The sequence below is a fragment of the Malaya genurostris genome, chromosome 1, assembly GCF_030247185.1.
Source record: "Malaya genurostris strain Urasoe2022 chromosome 1, Malgen_1.1, whole genome shotgun sequence".
NCBI classification, from domain to species: Eukaryota; Metazoa; Arthropoda; class Insecta; order Diptera; family Culicidae; genus Malaya; species Malaya genurostris.
In genome coordinates, this window is record NC_080570.1 from 61,796,078 (window position 1) to 61,817,966 (window position 21,889).

Consider the following 21,889-nt stretch of genomic DNA (forward strand, 5'->3'; position numbering starts at 1 on the left):
TTAGAAATGCTATATTTAAGTGAAATGTATCATTTGGATGATTGTAATCTGTTGATGATAAAGATGAGGAGGTTTTATGCCTGTTGGAGAGCAAGTTTGACAGAAACTAACTCCACCGGGCTTTTCCCTGCTCCAAATAAACAAATAAACAAATAAACTAAAGAAACAAATCATATACTAATTATGTTCACTAATGTAGTCCTACACGTAAAGTGTTGCAAATTGTCTTACTTGTGTCACATCATAAGTTTGTCCTTCCTTGTTGCTAGATTAAAGATGGTTTCAATCTTTTAGAGAGAAAAAATATTTAGCAGGAACATTCTTGGTCGATGATTTTACAAGCTATTTGAAGAATAAGTTCTGTAAAAAAGCTACTGGCCGATTTCGGAAATCAATAAAAAAAAGCAATGGGTTGTCTAAAGTCGAATATTTTATTTATGTTCAAGAAAAAGAACCACAAATCGTTTACAAATAAATAAAAACAGTGAAATATATATATATATATATATATATATATATATATATATATATATATATATATATATATATATATATATATATATATATATATATATATATATATATATATATATATATATATATATATATATATATATATATATATATATATATGCATTCATGTATATCACGAATAGTGTCTCTTTCCATCATATCCTTTTGGTTTTCATTTTTTTTTAAATTCTCCATTTCGGATCAGATTTTGGGATTATCGGTCAATGTACCAGTTTTCGTTTTAAATTTTCCTTTTGGTTGTATCGTTTCTTTTTGTCTGTCGACTTGGAAAATATTACTATTAAGCGGCAAAAATGTATATATGTATGTTGTATATATAATATGTGTTGTATATAATAGCATATCTTTGTTTAATGCATTTCAATATATTTGAGTATGTCTCTAATACAAAATCCTGTGGAAATTTGACTCGCTTTCAAATAGTGTCAACTAAGAAATACCCTGATGATATAAGTAAAGGTCTACCGATCATATTGGTTTTAATACATTGTAGTGTTGTTCTTCATTTGCAATTACCTATTATAGCTGAAATTGTTTCCTCGATATTTCGATTTATAGATAATTTGCTTGCGCTCTACACTGGGAATATTCGAACACTCTAACGACATTTGAGTATACGAGGCCTTTACTGTGTTTCATTTTAGCAATTGGTAAACGAAACTTTCTTTTTTTCGTTGGTTGATTAGGTAATTGTGTGCGAACAGTCCTAGGTAAGGTCTCGCAGCATGAAGTTCCTAAATGTTCCAATCGATGTTAGGAAGTAATCGAATACCACAGTAGATTTGCCACTAGAATCAGAATCCTATCATTGAAAAATCTATAATGAAAAAATCGTATAGCGACTTTTCTATTTCTAATTGTAGGCAAGTGTCAAAAATACTTGCCAAAATGTGTTCATCTACTCCAAAATGTGTTCAACTACACATAACTTCTCCTAGCTTCAAAATATTGTGGGGCTTTGAACAAAACTATTTGTTCAGATATACGCCATAAAGGGTAGAGTGCTAAACTATTTCGTTGATTGCGCGAGCTAAATGCTACGGATATCAATAAATTTATTTATTTCAATAAGTACAAATAAAATGGATGCGTGAAAAAGGTTTGCTAGATTATGGAACGGCCACCCGTTTTCGATTACTGCACCAGTAGATTGAACAAATCTAACAAAATATACGTCACATCACATTACATTCCTTTTGTGGAATTTGGCATTTCTGCTCCAACATACCTCGCAGCCAATTCTTAGCGTACAGAATCATTGCATGGCTAGTACTACAATCCTATTGACACTAAGAATAGTTCCAGATCGGGACTCGAACATAGGACAACTGGCTTGTAAGACCAGAGCACCGTCAACCCGGAACTATCACTGCTAGAGGCAAAAAACCATTGATCATGAATCTTATCCAATTTGTAAAAATGTATAATTTATGTCCCTTTCCTTTTTATTCGGGTTAACAATAAACCAAGCAGTCAAACCAAAATCACATAGGAGGAGAATCGTGGAACTAGTATCAAAACTGCTCGAATTTCTGAGAGACGACCAGCATATCATGCATGGAAGCACATATGTTTGAAGTGGACAGTTCAATAGCCACAGGTGCGTTCCGCATGTCACGACACGAACAGAACAGTTTGTGATGGATTAGACATGCTGCGTAAATGCCCTTTTAAGTAATTTATTATTCAATGTCGTAACTTCTTAACTATTCATTGAATCGCGTAATTCTTCAAACAAAAATATTAATTACATCCAAAATGACAATTAACACCCACTTGGGGTATTCCACGATATTGAGATAGAAAAGGAAACTGAAATTTTAAACAATTTATGATCGATTTTGTCTACTAAACATTACTAACCTGTTACCCTTATGAAAATTTAAATATTTCATTATTAACACGTAATCATACGAGCGCAATATTTGATAATATATGTCGTTTTCGTGCAAATATTCGAAAAAATCATGCACGCGAACCAAGAACATATACACTGTTCATCTCAATTTATATTTCGGTACCATGCAATTAGGGCCTATCGTATGCTTATATAGGCCCTTGTGAATGCTATAGAAATTCATTTTTCGGACTTCAAGCATTATATTCCAGCATATTCTGTATAATTTCGACGATTATGGTTTCGTCTACGAGATCATGTTGATTATTGTGTACATTAAAGTTATAAATTATAGAACTGAACAAAAAGAATTTTATTTTATTACATTCACAAGGGCTTATCTTACGATATGCCCTAATCACAAGTTGGTACCGATTTGTCTTGTATCGGACGAATAGTCCTATTGTATGCAATTATATTCGTACTTGCAATGTGCAACGTATCGGTTGGTGATCTTGTACATGCTTTTATCAGTCTCATTTTGAGAAGAATTCTTCAAATTAAGCTGTTTCATTAATTAGAAATAATCAGAAGTTATTTTGAATTTCTTCCAATTCCTGAATCACACCTATAATTCTAGATACGCTCAGTTTTACAGCTTCGCAATTGATTTGAATTACCAATCAGAGCCATTTTCCATTTTAAGTGTGGTTAGTAAAAATCTGCTTTTATTCGTACACCATTGAAATCTGTACGTAAAAGTATTTTTCAGAGAATTGTACAAGAATATTGAGCATGCGCTTAGAATGGTGGTTTTTTTAATTGTTGAAAAATAAACATTTATCATAAAACAATCACTAGTCTATAATTTGTCACATAAGCTACGTTTCTCAAATTATGGTAGTGATATTTGCCATTTATCGCCTATAGAATACGACTTTGGGGATATTCAGTTGTTGAAATCTTTTCAGTGATGTTCCAAATTTTTGCCGATTGAACGTAAATGTGGTGTGTCACATTTTAATATTTACCTTGACGATATCAATTCAACCTCGTACCGAATAGACGTTAACAATAAAGCCCTCCTTGTATTATTTATCTTGGAATTATACTGTTAATACAATAAATTGTAAACATATTGATATATTACATAAAAACTGATTTCACAACAATGTTTATTGTTGGCATCTTGTGGTTAGTTTTGACCATTAATGACCTGTGCTAAATGAATCGTTCAAAACAAAATTTTGACCAAAATCACAAATTCTGTGGCGCTGAAAATGGCGAACTTTACTGTACATTTCTATTCGGAGTACGAAACAATTCCTAATCGAACCAACAGCAATTGCTAGAAACAAAAAATATCTACTAAACTTGGTAACATAGTAGATTCATTTGCTTTTGTTATTTCACACTCACACTCTAGATAGTTCTAGTACACTACAGCCTGCTAGATAAACTACTGCTCGGAAATTGGTTTATTTTCTTCTATCGACTTCTTATTGTTTGTTCTTAATTGTATGTTTGTGGTAAATTGTTTAAAATACGTGTTAGTAGTTGTAGTGAACTGTTCTGCAGATGTTCGTATTTCCATTTGCTCTTTATCAGTATTGGAAACAGGAACCATTTCAACACAATATAATAAAATGTAGTCATAATAATAATTGATCTATGTATCATACTGTAAATTTAAAACTCTTGCTCGTTACTTTTTTTTGTTTATAATTGTTTCAAAAAATAGTTCTTGTTTTAATATTTGTCGTAATTCCTTCTAAAATTGTAATGTTTACATTTGGTTTGTAAATATTGTGCAAAAATTAACACTAGTAGTAGTTTTTTTTGTATTAACTCTCAATATTGAGATGATTTTGAATGGATAGGATTTTTTGTTGCTGGATAAATATTAAATATCTTTTTTTTGTGTTTATTATATATGTGTACAACGCCAAAAATTATTATCATGTTGGTTTGCCATTCTCCGGTGATTCTGTGTATTTGTTCTTTTGTCTCCACAAATATTTTAGAGTAGATAAAAGTACATAATGTAGGATTTCTTTCGGATGTTTACCGTAACTTTGCTCATTCTGTGATATGTAACTTTACTTTTATATTTTGCCGCATTAATACTTTTTTTAATGGTTGAGATACTGGGTAACCACCATTTTTTCCATCCAGTTTAGCTTTGACAAATGCGATTTGTTTAATGTACATCGCTCCAACTTCATAATACTATTCAAACGGAGATGACAGAGAAAAGTGCTGGATCATGTCGTCAGGGTGTATATTTCTGTGTAAGTGTGTTGTATATGTATGCATATTTTTATGACTTAGAGAAATCGATAAACGTTTATGAAGTCGTTTCATACACACATTTGAACATGTGCTTGAAATACATTCAATAACATGTATTAGTACAGATTGGAAGTAGGTAATATTTATTCGAAAAACGATTCTCATAAGGCTTGAATTTTGGTATTTAATATTATGTTCCTTGTTTTTGTTGTTATATAAACATGTTCCAAAATTATATTAATAAGAAAAGAAATCTTTTGGCCAAAATTCAAAATATAGTATAAATATTGTCTGACATTTTTTCCATTGGCTATTTCTATGTTTCCCACTGGATTCGGCTGGTCGTCTATATTACGGTAATTTTAATCGGCAGCAAGCCTATGTTACATTGTACTAAACTACCGGGAGTGGACTGCAAAACCAATGGTGGAGAAACATTGGAATACATGTGTAAATGGAAATTCTGACTTGATTGCAACAAGCAACTTTATTTACTATGGTTAAACTTCGTTCGCATAAACGAAAAATAGAATAAGTGGACGTTTTGAACGCTTCAACTTAGGCTAGCAGCAAAAGTGCGCGAAATATTATAAATAACATGATTTTTGTGTCTAAATTTAGTTTTTTTTTCTTGTAAGCTCTCTTTAATTTTCACTATATAAGTAGTTCTTTCAAAATTGCGAAACGGTTTAACGGTCACGTATTGTAAATGATTAACGTGTGTATAATTTGACCAAAATGGCTTCTGGAATGATGCCAGAAATCATATGAAATTAAGAGGAATAATGATATAAAATATTTCACAACCATGCATGGTCTTAATGTGTTGATTTTTTTTCTTTCTTCCTTTTTCAAGTTGGTTTGAGTATAGGGGGAATGTAGGTTGGTCACACTAACTAGTCGGCTTTATTCGCATCGACTTGTACAAATCTATGCGCGAATTATTGTACAGTTTAGAACATTAACTTACAGCAGGAATAATCAGTTCGTTCTATATATCGATTGCAGTTGCCACAAACGTTGTATTCAAGTTTTAGGATTGTTGTTTGTTTTATTAGTTACATAATGTAGGTTAATTTCTCTCTATCGAACTTGAAATCGATGAACATTTAGAAGATTTATGCACGGTATATCATTTTCGTTTGGTTACAAATCTTTCGAGGAAACCATTCGTAAAAAATGTGTTCAATTTTTCGCGCAATGAATGAACCTGTCTGCACTGTTCATGAACATAGGAGCTGTGAAATCAATTGGTTGCTGCCTTCAATGTTGCTGATGCTCTATTATTGATTGATTTTTACTTCCCATCGATTTTCAATCGTTAGACTGAATCAACGTTTTTCTGTGGCTTTGAATGTCGAACAAGTCAACTTTTTTTTTGTCGAGATAAAATAATATGTAGTAAATTTTATCAATAAAATATTGCTTTCCTGGTTTTTATTCCAATTTAGGTAGTCTGATTATATTATTTGTATCGAGGTTGAATTTGTAGATTCTATAATTTTACTTTTTAAGTGGCTCAATATTTGTGATTTTTTATGCTACATCAACACGTTCGAACATTACTATAAATTTATACTCGTTTGATAAGTTTCTTTTGTTTGCTTTCCATCTAATTAGTAAAATTATCCGCCGAACAATAGGTGTGTGTGTTTCATACAATTTCACCAACTACGTTTTTTTGTCAAACAGGATTTACTTGCCTTGGAGTTTGAATTATTTTCAGTTCGACCATTTTAAAACTGCTACATAACTGTATATAATATTTTGTAAAACTTTGATTATAACCTTATTCCATCTGTCTTGAAAATATGCTCACTACTGGACTTGTTTCCCATATCAGTGACATGCGTGGTTGTTGTTGTTGTTTCATCGGAAAGCTTAAACGTGTGAGAAAGATTACTCCAATCAGCTTAAGCATATCATGGACAAAACAATTTCCGTCCTTCAACAACGACAATCAGGCTTTGTGGACCCTATTCTTACAGTCACCTTGCCACGTGAGCAGACGCCAAAACTGATGCGACGCTCATTACTATATCTGTTAATGCGTGAAATGACTGACAAGTAATGTAAGTAAGACAACTGTGTGACTAGGGTCCCCGGTGTCAAAAGTTAAATCAATGTCCAAAGATCTAAAGTTGCAACTTTAAAAGCATGAAATGTATATATATACTTCTATTTGGCTTATGTTGTTTCGTGTTTGTCAAGTGAAGAAGCATAATATTTGATCTTTATTGTGTTAGTGTAATTGGGTGGTTCATGAATTTTTCACGTCGTTCTATTTACCACCGCGGATTGTGTCAATTTTGTTTCAAGTGTATATTTTTAGTTCACTATTAAACTGTGAACATGTTCGTTTCTGGCAAAAATCCACTGTATACAAGGTATATAGCCAATGCTCAATAGGGGAGAAAGATCTCTACTGTATTTTTTCCAGTGCACTCCCATTCGTGCTTGCTTTTAATAATTGATTTTTATTTTGGGAAAATCTATTACCTAAAAACATACTACAAAATTATTTTTTTATGTTTTTTGTCAAAATATTTTTATCTTTTTTTTTCGTTCGTTTTCTTCGTTTTTGTCGTGTATAATAAATACGTGTATATAAAAGACAAGGCATAATAATATCTGAAACATAATTGAAAGATTGTTCTATAAAATGGAATTATAAAACAAGATACAAATACATTATAAAGCGGCTGCTTTGTCACTTTAATTGTAATTGTAAAATGTACATATCCTTGGTGTGTATATGACTATAATATATAAAGTGCTTCCTAAAAAAGTTGCCATATGACTTCACTACACTAGTATGTTTTTTTTTTCATTTGTTTCACATTTGTTTTAACCAGCTACAATTACAGCATTGGTTTGGATTATGTTATTTGAGGGAGAAGAAGCGACTTTCACTCGAAAGAAACTTTCGTACTTACATTAGTTTTATGTCCGGTGCGAAGCCTCATGTAAATCGTAGTTCTCAATAAAACAAATAATCTAACTCTATTTGTAAAAATGTTTCCAATAGAAAAAGACTTGTTCACTATCATCGATTATACAATACTGAATATTATCCATATTATGGCACTAAACATAAAAATAGAATAATTTAAAAAAAATAATCATGACGGACAATAAGTTTTTTGACGGACTACAAGTGTGACCAAAAATTGCAACTTGTGTAAACCTTAGGATCCTAAAAGTCTTGCAACATGCGGAAACAGGATAAATGAACGCCTAATGACTTTATTATTTCCATTTATATATTAGTATAAATATTGTTCATTGTTACTTTTGTATAATGCCAGCAAAAAGAATTAAATTTGCTCAATTTGTTTTTCCTTGGTTTATCATAATATATTGTCTTATCTAAAGTTTTATTAAATTTCAAATGTTTCATTTTCCGAAAAATCAGTTCTTTCTAAACATTTTTACAGTGCGATTCAATTTAACAATGAGAAGTGTGAAAGTGGAACATTTTTTCCAGAGAGAAAGAGGGAGAGAGAGAATATTCAATTTTGATTTGAATGGAACCAAGCTGGCGATTCTTTTGCAAAGAATTCGAAATATCTTTTATTCGTGATTACTTTTCATGGTTCACATTTACGTCATCTTGAAATGTTTCCAATACTTCTCACTGTTCTAGTAAAGCATACGATGGTTATTTTGTATACTATACAATTTTAATTACGGGTTCGGGAAGACATTTAGTGTGTCCGTGAGTGTATTTTTTGCAGAACTAAATTATCTTCCTAATTGGCAAATATAAGTGGCTATTAACACAAATAATGCAATAGAGGATACACAAAATAACAGGAATAAATGAATATATATCAACGTGCACTTAGCGGTATGAAACAAGTCAAATTAAATTGTCATTCCTCATGAATCTGTTCAATCTATCCAATGTTATTATTAAATCTACCGGGATGTCATCAATTAATACCAAACATGAAGGATTTATTATTCAGCCGTTAGCACGTGGCGTTAAAATATTGTAGTGAAAAGGTAAGAAATGGGTTTGTTGTAAACGAGTTGTACTTGTAACAGCAGTAACGTTTTTTTTTTTTTTCGAGAAAAACCATTTGACAAGTTTTTCAATATTGAGGAACCGCTGCTCTGAACTTGAAATAATTGACCAGGGCAAGGTTTGGAGCGTACGACGGGAGTTCTTTCAATGTTTATTTCCCTAGTTTAGTGGTCAAAGACGACGCGTTGTAGCTTACCATGTCATGTCTTCATGACGTTCAATATCATTTTTTGGCCAACGCATAATTCAAATGATTGATAATTTGTAGTCGGTGAGCACCGCATTACATTTCTTTTTAGAACTTGATCATTGTGTTTCAACAGTTTTTCGCGGCCGATTCTTACGTGTACAGACATACCATTACATAGCTAGTGTTACGATCTTACTGACTACTAAGAAACTTCAAGGTCGTAGTTCGAACATAAGACTAGCTTTAATTCTAACCCGGAAAAAAGACAGCGATCGAGGCAGAAGTCAGTACCAGAAGTCATGCGTTCGTCTTCCACAGTTTAAACTTGAGGATAAAAGGCAACTGAAATTATCGCCATTTGTATTCCGTTGTATTTTCCACTGTTCTTGAAACTATTATATTATTGAAAAAAAAAGAACTATTACACACTATTTTCATTTATTATTCGACACGGCTCTAAATCATATCGGCTGAGAAGAGCCAAATTAGATTGCGCTATATTATTTGATTAAAAAAATGGTTCAATGCGAAACTTCCATGTAATCCATTCTCATTAATATGCAACAAAGAGTGAGGGGCAATTGATTCACTGATTGTGTTTTCTTCCGAAAATTTCTTAGTCGCTGTTGTTGCTTGTGTTGAGAGGGTCGTCTTAGGTTTTGTTGTGCATTGGATGCAGTTGATAGTTCAATCGATGTTTTTTTATTATAATTATTCGTACTTCAAGATAATTTTCATTTTCTTTGGCTGTCTTTATTCCTCACAGCTTACGTGTTATCGCACATCAAAACAACTGTACCATTTTTGCATGATGATTATAAAAGAAACATGTTGTATGATATCATTATTTCTAAGAGGCAACCCGTCGAAGGAAACCTGAGAAAAGTTGGATAAATATAATGGGACTTGTTCTCCTTCAGATTACATCGTGAAATAGCTGCTTCGAGTGTGATTTGTGACTATGCAACGAAAAAAAAATGCTGCTGGGTGCCTCGCATGTTGGGTTCGGGTTGAAAACATGAACGTGAGCGCACTTCGGAAGGGTATTTGACCATACCGATGAAAAATCGAGGGGAGTTTTAGCATCGATTGGTAACTGTTGGTGAAAGCCTATTCATCCGTAACCTACTTGTTTGTCTGGTCTCTACCCATATGCTAAATGACCGTATGACAAATGGTGTGTATGCCAAATGACTTTTATGACAATTGACAGATGCCTAATGACCGTGTGTTGAATGTGATACCGTGCGATGGCGTTGCTGAAGTGAAGATTGATTTCGCTCCAAGCTGACAGGGTCTGCTCGGACCCTTTAATACGTAAGAGTAGGGCTGCCATACACCAAGTATATCAACTCAATAACGATATGTTGCTTTACTGTTTGGATTTTTCATGTGCTATCCAAAACTTTATGCATTTATGTATTGACCAGTGGCGTCTCGTCCTTATGTACACCTCGTGCACTACACAACCGGTGTAATTGAAACAATTAACTGAAATTTCTTGTTCTCACTGTCACGTTTGGCTCTGTAAAAACTTGTATGGACATCTTCAGAAGAGGCTCCAGTGGCTAATGCTTATGGTAGTTGAAAACAAATTGCTGTTTTCAGAGCTGCCAGGTTCACAGATTAATCTGAGTTGTCCTGATTCTGAATATGCCGCACAGATGAATCACAGATTTACAATGAGCTCGTCTGTTCGAGCCCCGACTTGGAAGGATTCTTAGTGTCAGTAGAATCCATAGTACTAGCCATGCAATGATTCTGTACACTAAGAATCGGCTGCGAAGTCTGTTGAAACAGAAAGTCCAAATTCCACCACAGGAATGTAATGCCAGGACTTTGCTTTTTCCTAAAAGTCTTCGAACTGCTAGGAAATACAGTGTCCTACAGAGCTTTTCAAAGTGGCGGAATCTTCACAGATTAAAAAAATCATCTGGCATCCTTGGCCGTCTCAGTTGCAACGTCGAAGCGATTTTACTGATGACATTATTGACCGATTTGCTCGAAGTGCAGTGCGTGGATTTTTCCTACTGTACCGATGATACTAAATATGTTTAATAAAAAAATCCCATCCAAAAGTTTGTCGACATTTCATTCAAAACACAAGCGAATATCAACTCCTCAATCTTTCGTTTTCACTTACAACGAACTGTTACATGTGATATAATCAGTGCACAACCCGTAAATTTTGCCACGAGACGCCACTGGTATTGACAAGATGACGCGTAATTGAACCCATATGTGCATCACCAAACAGCAAGACCATTACGATTTACGTTACGCTTTAGAACAAATACAGACGAGCTACAAAGCACTCGGCCATTGAGTACAACGATTTATCATACTCACTTGCACATCTCGGTTTCGTAATAAACTCTAGAGTCTAGCAATTCGATAGTCCCACTACAAAAGCGCCTAACTATAAATGACAGTTTCTCTTTGTTTCCTTTTTTTTTTTACCGGATTGATTTTATATTTGACGCCTTAATCTTCGCAAAACGTTCAAGTTAAAAACACAAGCTTTCGATGAGTATTGGAAACTTTCTAGAAATTGCAGTAATGGCTACGTAATAATCAAAAGAAAAATTAAACAAGGAGGATGTCATTTGTAGTAAGGCCCTTTTGTCGAAAAAAAAACGAATAGATTTGATCGAGACAGTGACAATAGTACACGCTGATTTCAACCAATTAAGGGGAGAACAGAAAACAGGAAATGCATAAGCTGATACGCTAATATGTGATATTTTTTTGCATTTTCGATGACTAAGATGTAGATCGAGGACGTTCAGAACTACAGACTTCAACAATTTTAGCTAGCGTTCTAATTCTTAACAAAACTCAATGAAAAGGGCTTAAGGAAACAAAACTTAACTAAACAAAAGAAAAAGCGGTAAAAGTAAATAAAATGTAAACTTTATTTGCTCGAAATGATTGTATACTTCTATTTTTCTTCACTATGTATATACGCGTGTATAATTTAAAAGTAAAAAAGCAAAAAAAAAACAATTATTTAAAATTGTGCAATAGGCACTCCAGTACTATGAAAAAAGTTAAACTTCTAATAAAAACGCATAAACCACTATAAAATGTTACTCGTTGACAAAAGTGTAAAAGTAGTAAATATATCATCACTGTTGTTTATAAAAAATAAGGCGGGAACATTTTTACAGATATCTTTCTCATTCTATATATGGTCAAGCTAAAATATTTCTTCTGCTGATCTACTTGCGTCTTTCTTTCCATGCTACTACTCTTTGTGGTCTGCATTTATTTTCGTTTATTTCACATCTCTCTGCTTTAGGTTTGCTTCCTGTTTCTATTTTGCGATTTCACTTTATTTTATGGATGGAATGAGAAATAACAAACATTTTATAGGTAAAGGTAATAGTAAATATCATTGCTTTCAGAGTACAGTGAACTCCAACCATGATTTTTCGGTATGCGCCAAATAATGTTTGCCAAAAACTCATGTAACCAGTTATAAAAACAAAAAAGACTTCCTATGATTTTTACAAGGCGTTTGTAATGTTTGATCGTACCGGCTCGCTAATTGGCATATGAATAAAATGTGTTGAAAATTTCCAGCAATCGCATAAAACTATGACTTTCACAATAGGTAGACAAAACGTGCAAATGTATTTCTCGGACAATTTGTGTTGATATTGGTTGACTCTAGATTTGAAATGGCGCGTTATTTCCGGTACTTCCTATTGTTTTTTTTTTTGTTTAGCCCATTTTGTAAATATATAAGGTTATTTTTAAGACATTTGTTTTTTTGACGCGCCAACTAATGTTGGTTTTGCGAAAAATATCTTTCACGTATATGTTGCGTAATTGCCTCCTGTAGATATCTAAGAGCAATTCATAATCATATGTAAATAGTTGTCTTGTGTTTAGTAATAGTATATTCGTCGTATGAGAAAAGGTATTTTTATTGTAATTTGTGTGATTCAATTCATGTTGTAGTAAAATATAGGTGACGACTGGGATATAAACTGTTTTGTTTCTGTTTAAATATTTTGTCTACCTTTGTTATATAAATATAACTTTGTACATGTCTGTTCTACAGAGTGTGGTATGTCGAGGAACACTAATCAAGTATGACTGGTTTTTTTTTGTAAATTCAAATTACTCAGAAAGCAAATAAAAAAAAACTGTGAAACAATTTTATCACAATACTTTCGTGAAAACTGTATTTTTGTTTCTTGTATTAGAAATTATGTAAACAAAAGATTATACTGATAAATGCATCTCAAACCAATCCTAAACTAGATCATCTCTAAGTAATCAAACAACTCATATCTTGAATTCGACTGACTAAACTGAATTGAATGGAACAAATATTGCGATGAGGTCAATTTTGTGAACTGTACTGCAAGTTTTAGGTATATATTTGCATTTTACTATAAACTTTCAGTTGCTGCTTTGTATAAAAATGTATAAAAGTGAGCATTTATTTTCTTTGATTCACATTGATAAATATTTTACAAGAATTATTGGGATTTGAAACTAATCATTGCGCCAATGGTATTCAATTTTTTTTCAGTGAAAGATGTATTACCCTCATTGACACTACCTCGATTCTCATTGATTAGGCTAGCAGTAAGTTCCAACGTAGAAGGTAATAGTTATCAAGAAAAGCTGAATTATAAGCCGTTTTTTTCGGTGCAACTTGATATAATCTACTGTAGACTATTATTATAAGAAAAAATATGCTTAGAAAAGAAACAATTTTGTGACTCACTGATGCAGAGAAGCGGGTCTGGAACTTACGCAACAAACGAGTATCGAGCCAATGTCATTGAGTTGACGTTACTATTGTGATCATTTCAATCAAAACCATGCGTTGCGTTTCCAAACAAACCTGCATGCCCTAGCAATAATTGACTTATGAAATATCTGAAATAGGATACAAATAAATATAATATACCTTTCAATTTGTCACAGCACATCAAATACCTACTTTCGCGGTAAGATTTTTGATAGTGTTTCACATATACAAGTATATTTTCGATTAGTGTCCAAATCAGCATGAAAATTCACCTAACTTTCCGAAAAAACACTCTTAAAACCATATTCGGACACCAAGAAGTGGTCGATTCTATACAATCCACGTTTTCCACTCTGTTAATGTAATAAATACTTGACATATACATCGTTTTACTTTCGTTTTTTTTTATTCAGAAAATAAAATGCGAACAATGAAACCTATCTACGACAAACACTTGTCCATTGCTAACCATCTATATGCTACATACACTCTAACATACCACTCTACACATCCGCGCACATTTTGTAAATGTAAATACTAGTTTTGGAACTTACTACACTACGTTTTTCGAAGAAAAAAACTCTTAAATAATGAGACTATATCAATTAAGGAACACTACAGCCAAACATGATTGCTTATCAAGAGATGATAAAAATTTGTATTTTGTATATATGAAAAAACTTCAACTCAATAAATGAAGTAACAATACTATTGCGAATTTATAGTTTTGACTTGATTTCGCAGTAAATTTTATTTTGCGTTGTTTCATGAATTTCTGGCTTTTACTTTAATGTTTTAGCTTATTCTCACACGCTTTTGTTGTAAAATTAAACTTTCGATAAAATATGTGGTCAAGAAATTTGTAGAAATAAAAGTATATATGTTAAATATATGTGTTTAAAACATGGCACTGTTGTTCTGTTTCATTTGAATGTTGTACAACTATAGGTCTTTTGGCTGTTCGCAATGTAAAATAGTCACGCTGAATAGAATACGTCATTTGTGATATCCATTTGAACCGATTACGATAGGTCGGGAATCAGTTTTGCAAGTGATGTTTGACATAAATACAGATTTTCGGCAAATATTTTTGTGTTTCACAGGAAAACAGTAACACATCTTCACTGCGGAACATGACGTTCCGTGTCGGTAGACCATACAAACGATTCTGACGATGCCCCGCCAAATCTAAGTCCTACGTAAGTAGTAATCTTACAAGTCGACAAAATTTCATACAATTTAAAAAAAATCAAAGTCTTCCGTATCTCATTAGTAGAAAACTGTTTTCTGTCTACCAGTCCTATATCGACTGTCGCCATTTTTGAAGTAGCTTGATGGGTAAAATTGTAAGTGTTAAGAATAATATAAAAAGCTTACCAAATGTACAGGATAGTACATGTAAACTAAAATGCATGATTTTGACTCTAACAGATGTAAAGTCAAGGACACAAAATAAAGAGGTTTAAAATTTTTATGTAGATTGGATTTTTGCACGCCGATTTTATTTGGCAGCTGCTAAACTCATACACTGAATTTAAACAGAATACCGTTACACGTGTCTAAATCCTTTCAATTCACCAATTCAACGTATGGGGATGAAATATGGGTATGGGCAGTATACAGACAATAAGCTAAAGCCGAGAGGCCGCAAAAAAGAAAACACTTAGGTTGGCTGGGCTTGCAGAACGAAAACCACACAGAGATCTGCCAAACTGACGTTCAGTAGAAAACCAGGTAAAATTCGTCCACATATGGATTTGCGAACCATGAAAAAAATGCGTGCAGCAGAAGAGAGAAATCATAAGAGTTATTCAAAGTATTGTTTATAGTTATGTACTACATTCATCATCTTTCTGGGTACTCATTTTTTTAGATTCGATTAGTAAACTGATCAATTTTTTATCATTTCGTTTTCCATGGATCGGAATAAATCATAATCGGATGGCGCAATGTCTGGTCAATATGGTGTTGCGGCAAAACTTCTCATTTCAGCATTTTCAAATAAGTTTCCACGACTTTCAAAACATGAAGTCTTGCATAGTCATAAAGCAAAATTACTTACTAGCCGTCAAGATCGTTATATTTTGCCATTCCCATGGCTTTGAGGGGTTTTCCGACCGTCGAAAAATAGACACCAAGTGATGTGGACAACTTAAGAAGTGTTTAGCAAGGTTCTCCATCGAGCAACGTCGCTAAATCTTGATCATCGAATTCCCCGGTAACCAAAAAGCACATACTAATACCGCATTATGACAGAAAATAATCGCTAATTGGCATTACAATTACAATCGCACTTGACACAATTAGATAATGCTTGTTTATGGCTAGTGTGCATTATGAAAGTTTAATTCTGATTGATTTACAACAAATGAGCTTTCAGATTGCAGATATAGTGCCATAAGCATTTTTGGTGCTCATAAAAGGCTATTTCAATGCGATTATTAGTGCTTACTGGTTACCTAGTTTTTTTTCTGTTGTCCGGACGGCCCTTGCGTTCCAAGTCAAAATTACCTATTTTTGAACCGCGCAAGCCACATTCTGCGTGTTTGTTTAGCGAAACTTTACGATGACTTTGTGTAAAGTAATGAAGTAACACTTTCCTCAAAAAATGATTTTTCATATGTTTTCGAAGAGACGTTTATTTTGATCAGTGCGGTAAAATTCATTTTCGAATAAAATTATTGAGATGAAAATGAAATTTCTGGCCTTTGACTGTCAGTGTATTCCAAATCATTCAATTGACTTTTGTGGTCATAGTCAAATGAGATCCACTGGATTCATTGTCAAATGAATAACCATACATAGTCATTAGAAATTTCGCTAGCTCCGTTTCAAGAACGAATGAACCCATCTGTTTCTCTGTCTCAGCCGCCAACAGTGAACAAGTTCGAATAAATAGACAGAAAAACATCAGCTCGATAACAGAAAATTATTCCGACCGGTACAATAAACAAAATATAATGCTTTCCATTTAGGTTCACAGTTATCGCCAGCAAGTGTAAATGAATGATTTTAGAATTTTTGGTATGCATTGAGATGTATTTCAAAGTATTAGACTGACAAGAAGCAATAAATTTAGTTACATTCTGTGATTAACCGTGTTTACCGTTCGTTTATTGTCTTGAACCAACTGAATATTCACCAGGAGCCCATTTGATAGGCGCTCGCTCATTCACTTGAAAGAGATGTTTGTTATTTCTAGAGAGAAACTGACGTCGGTTTAACTGAGTTTCAATTGACGGTGCAACGGATGAAGAACTGAGTGTTTTCCAACAGCATGTCAGTGAGCGGTGTATGAAGTATAGTCAACTGATCGGCTGTGTAAAATCGATTTCAATTAAATGAAATGAAATAAAATTTTACGGCACTGATTCTGATAGGAAAGACACTAACGCATAACATCATCTCTGTCTTGTCAAAAAAAAACTTACAATTCACTATATTTGTATAGAGCTTTTAAAAATGTTAAAAATGAACACCTTTTAGCCATAACCGAAAGCCTACCTATTATCTGTTTGGTCAGTTGAGCTTAGTTTCGGCGGTAGGTCGCGAAATCGTTGCGCCATTAACGAAGATTGATCATGGTAGCAAAATGGATACCATCAACAAGCAATGTGGTTTAAACAGGTGATGCATACCAACCACATGACTAGCTGTCCAAAAACAGTTCGGTGTGACGACATACATACATGTAAAATAAACATGCTTTGATCCAATGTCAGCTAAAACGGGGCGCGAAAGCAAGCACGTAAAGCAAAGTTAATTTCAGTAATGTTTGTCACACCTGTTTCTATCTCATTGGTCAACACGAAGCTCAATCGTTTTATCCCATCATATTGTGTGTAAGAAAAGTTATCATGTTCCGCAGTGACATTTTTTAGTAGTTGCATGGATAGACCTCCGTAATAGTTTTCATTAAGACGGCAAGCATTGACAGTTAACGATATGTTCTTAAACTTGCTGGAAATGTTCAAAAATAGACATAGAAAAAATACTTAGCAAACCAGAAAGTTAGTTTTTATACAACGAAAGTTGAAGATTGAAAAATAAATTTTCAAATTAAAATCCGGGACATTAGAAGCGAGATTAACAATGAACTGAGCAACATATCGGAACTGTCACTGCTTCGTTAAATTGATTCCTCGCGTGACGGTTGCATTGAAACCAAGTGTCAACATATTTTTTGAACACGATTTGCGATTGCATTTTTTAATCGTCTGTTGGTCTGGTGACTAAAAATTCTGCCGCAATTTACATTACAATCTCTTACAAAAATATATATTCAACAATGCATTCAGTTTTTTTTTCATGTTTCTTTTGGTAAAATTGCTTGACCAACAATGCCTAGAGTTTCATCTGATAATTCGATTAATGTAAAAAAGGACATTAAACAACTACCATTGTTCTTTCCTGCTCCTATTTACAATGAATAAATGTATTACTACTAATGACGCAAAATGTAAAATATAAGGCAAAAAATATCTTCCTAAATACGCAATATTAACTTTGGGTTGTTTTCAACTATTCATTCTCAATTAGTTTTGTCACTTATCAGTGTGGTTGTCTTTTCTTGCGGATGTTGTGTGTTAGATTCGTTCGTTTTGTTAACATAGAACTCTAAATGCAGTAAAATTTTTATAAGCGTGCAACCTAATAATTAGAATATTGTATTCTTCCACAAATCACCGATGATGGTCGATATGATCGGCGAAAGCCGAGAGAAAAAGCTGCTGCTTGTACGTAATATTTGCATGTTTCACTGTCACGTCACGTGACTAGAAAAACAAGCATTTCTAATCAAATGTAGTATCGTTACAATGCCAAGCACAGATTCCTCCCTCAGTTTGGAACTAAAAGATAGTGTATTTCTAACAAAATAAAACAAAATAAAATTGAGCGTGTTCTGTGAACAATGTTATTATAAAAATATCTGACAAGTAAACAATGGCGGAAGAAGTACCGATTTTAAAACTAATTTGTTAAAAAGGAGAAAAAACTTAGCCGTTTGTTCCTCCAAATGTGGATATATACATTTAATTTATGAACAATGAAAAATGATGAATTAGTCATCAACCAATGACTAATGACAGGGCGAAGATAAGTGTTAAAAAATGGAATGAAAATTAAATGAAAAAAAGAATGTTTATCCTGCAAACAAATAAACATTGATGCTGTGCACAACTGGGATAGAGAAAAGTACAACTTTGATTTAAATCTAGTAGTATTACTGTTTAAATATGGCATCATTATATTGCATTAGTAACTTGCACTGTAAACAATAAGCTTCTTCTACAAGACGGTATATTAGCGGTGTCTGTTAGGCTGTACGTTGTTCACACATCGGCAGAGATTCAAATTTTGTCTCACAGTTTGTGTATTCGCACGTTTCTCTATCCCCCAATACCTGTTCTACCTGGGTGTGTTCTGAAAATATAACCTATTCTAGTATATCACCTAACGCGACTTAATGTAGAAAGAAAATATTGAACTAAACTAATGATTAGATAACCGGAATTTTCAATAACTAGAGTAGTCTCTTCAAGAGTACACTTTTTTATCGTTTACTAGTAAACAGAAAGGAGTTTTAGAAAAGAAAAAATAATTCACCTTTTTTGCTATTAGAAGATTAGAACAAAAATCTATAGCAATAGTATCGAAAAATCCCTGAATCACTCATTTGCAATGACCACATTTTCAGAGTTACCATTTGATCCATGATGTCTACACACTACTCACACCAAAAGTTTTAGGCTTTCCAACCGGCAGTACCCTCCCAGATCTTTTCTCGAATCTCGATAAAAATTTCCTATTCTTTGGAAAAATTAAAAGATATCTGGTGCATTCTCAATTCTAGTAGCTCCGGGCATTGGAATTGAGAATATCTTCTTTGTTTTGATTGACTTATCAGAGTCAGCAATGTGGCAACGAAAACGTAAACGGCAAAGAAAATTGTTATGGTTCAAGACGATTCAAACATTCTATCAATAACATCATTAACGTGATACATAAGAAAATTAGTAATCGTAGTAATTTTTGAAGTACTGTAGAGCAAATCCTGTTGTCACTAGAATTTGTTTTATTTTTTTTTAATAAATACTGAAATGAATTGTACGTTGTTCTATTTATAAAATGAAGTTCAACTATGTGACACCATACTCGATTGGCTACGGAATTGGTCAGTTCGATTAGGCTCCTATCTTGTAAAAGTAAAGGAACGAAAGAAAGCCTTGGTATAACATTCCTTTTGGGGAATTTGACCTTCTATTTTAACAGAAATTCGCAGCCGATTCCATTGCTTGCTTGCTTGGCTGGCGCTACGATCCTACTGACACTAAGAATCGTGCCAGGTCGGAGATTGAACATACGACAATTGGCTTGTAAGGCAAGCGCCCTACGCATTGGACTGTCTACCCGGGATAATAGCAAAAAACGTGAGAATGCGAGTGGGTGTCTGCCATGGAGAAACAAATTTTACTACTTTTAATCAGTATTTGCCCATAATTCCACATATCAAGGTACGATTGAAAAACAAATGTTTTAGACATCTTGGATCAATTGACAGATTCTAATTGCATCGGTTGCAACAATTAGAGAAACAAATCCGAAACTAAACTGAGCTTTTTTGTGTGGATGCTGCATATGATTTAGTCGTTATTTAGTTAAAAGTAAAAATATTGGTAATTCAAGGATCAAATTCCAAAAATGATGGGAATATAACTGAAAACATACAAATATCATGGGAACTAAAATACTGTGGAACCATCAATAAGAAGTTATCGGCTTCGTTTTGTTTTGTTTTTCTTTTTCTTCTGAATATAATTGTAATATTAAAAATAACATTGTATGCCTCCGCGAGTGAACAAAAAATAACATAGGTGAACATCAACAGGTCACAGGAAACGTCGCTTTCGTTTTCTCTTCCTAAAAACTAGCTAAAAGAAGTCTAACGGATCAGTTCCCGAGTACTAAACAAATCATTACATCGTAAAATATGAAAAACACAAGCTTATAGGTGAACCTAAAATATACCTAAAAATCTATAACACAACTTTTTTTTTAGTTTTTTCTCCTGAATGTAACAAAATGAACGTGAAAATTAGTTTGCGAAATTATGGCGACTCTACAAGTGTATGTATGCATATAACTTCTATGTAAAATATGCTTTTCTGGTGTAAATTTGTTTGTTCTTTTCTCTACTTCGCTCTTATGTGTTTTTCTTTGAAGAAATCACGCCTACAATTAAACATTAATTCTTTTGTTGTGTATAATAGTTGATAAAAATATTTACATATTCGAAAGGTTTGATTTTCGTTTTTTTTTTTGTAGATTTCTCTTCGTGTTCGCACTACCCATTTACTTCGATTCAGCTTATTTGCTATAAATACGCGCGCCTTCCTAACGTAGTAAAATAAAACTTGCCCTACCCACACTCACACTCTTCTGTTTCCTATACGGAAGAAAAATCTTATACAATGAAAGTGCATCGATATTCGCTTGACCAATTTCGCTTTTTTTTCTCTCTTTCCTAGCCTGAATTTTTGCCGCTTCGCGTATAAAACAAAATAAAACATTATCTCGCGATTCTTGTTGTAAAATAATATTGGAGATCATTCATTTTTCTCAGTTTTGGATAATAAATATCGTTTAAAATAGTATAATATTACGAATAAAATTGTAAATAGCGTTAATAAAAGGAAAAATTAAAATAGTAAGAATATTGGTAAAACAACATAATATCTTTCGTTTTTCCTCTCTTTTAAAAAGAAGTTTTCGAAGGGATGTTTTTCACACGAATCCTGCCAAGCACACCAACCGTTACTTAGCTTCTATCATACGATCTGAGGTACTCGCACTGTACTGTAAAAGCGAAGCCGTAAACGGTCCGATGATTCCAGCCGGTGTGTCATGATGACTTGACAATGTGTTTTGTAAAGCGTACGAATATTTACGGTCATAGCTTTCAGCTATGTACTGTTTGCTGTCGGTTACACAGCAATGATGTGAAGAAAGGGTTGTGGGGTACTCACGTATTCCTGCACACTTCTAGGACCGAACCATAGCAACGCACTTACCTTGTTGCAATCTAACGATTCGGCTTCAGAATTCTTGCTCCGGCGGTCAATCACTGAATGTAAAGTGTGTTGAGCACTAAAACGTGATGGTTGTTTTTAGCCAGAGTTACGACGTACCCTTCTGATGTTATCTTAAGGCCACAGCAACGTGAAACCTGATGTT

At 33.3% G+C, this 21,889-nt stretch overlaps 1 protein-coding gene across 4 annotated transcripts in view; it reads right to left on the minus strand.

Annotated features, from left to right (window-relative positions):
* Positions 1 to 1,960: 1,960 nt before the first annotated feature.
* The window catches only part of LOC131440245 (B-box type zinc finger protein ncl-1-like), a 29,774-nt gene continuing 9,845 nt past the window's right edge, over positions 1,961 to 21,889 (minus strand). For all 4 annotated transcript variants that reach the window (XM_058611354.1, XM_058611356.1, XM_058611353.1 and 1 more), the window contains exon 6: positions 1,961 to 21,881. In XM_058611354.1, coding sequence (XP_058467337.1) covers positions 21,777 to 21,881 — 105 coding nt within the window. In that variant the 3' untranslated portion in view covers positions 1,961 to 21,776. The remainder of the gene's footprint in view (positions 21,882 to 21,889) is intronic.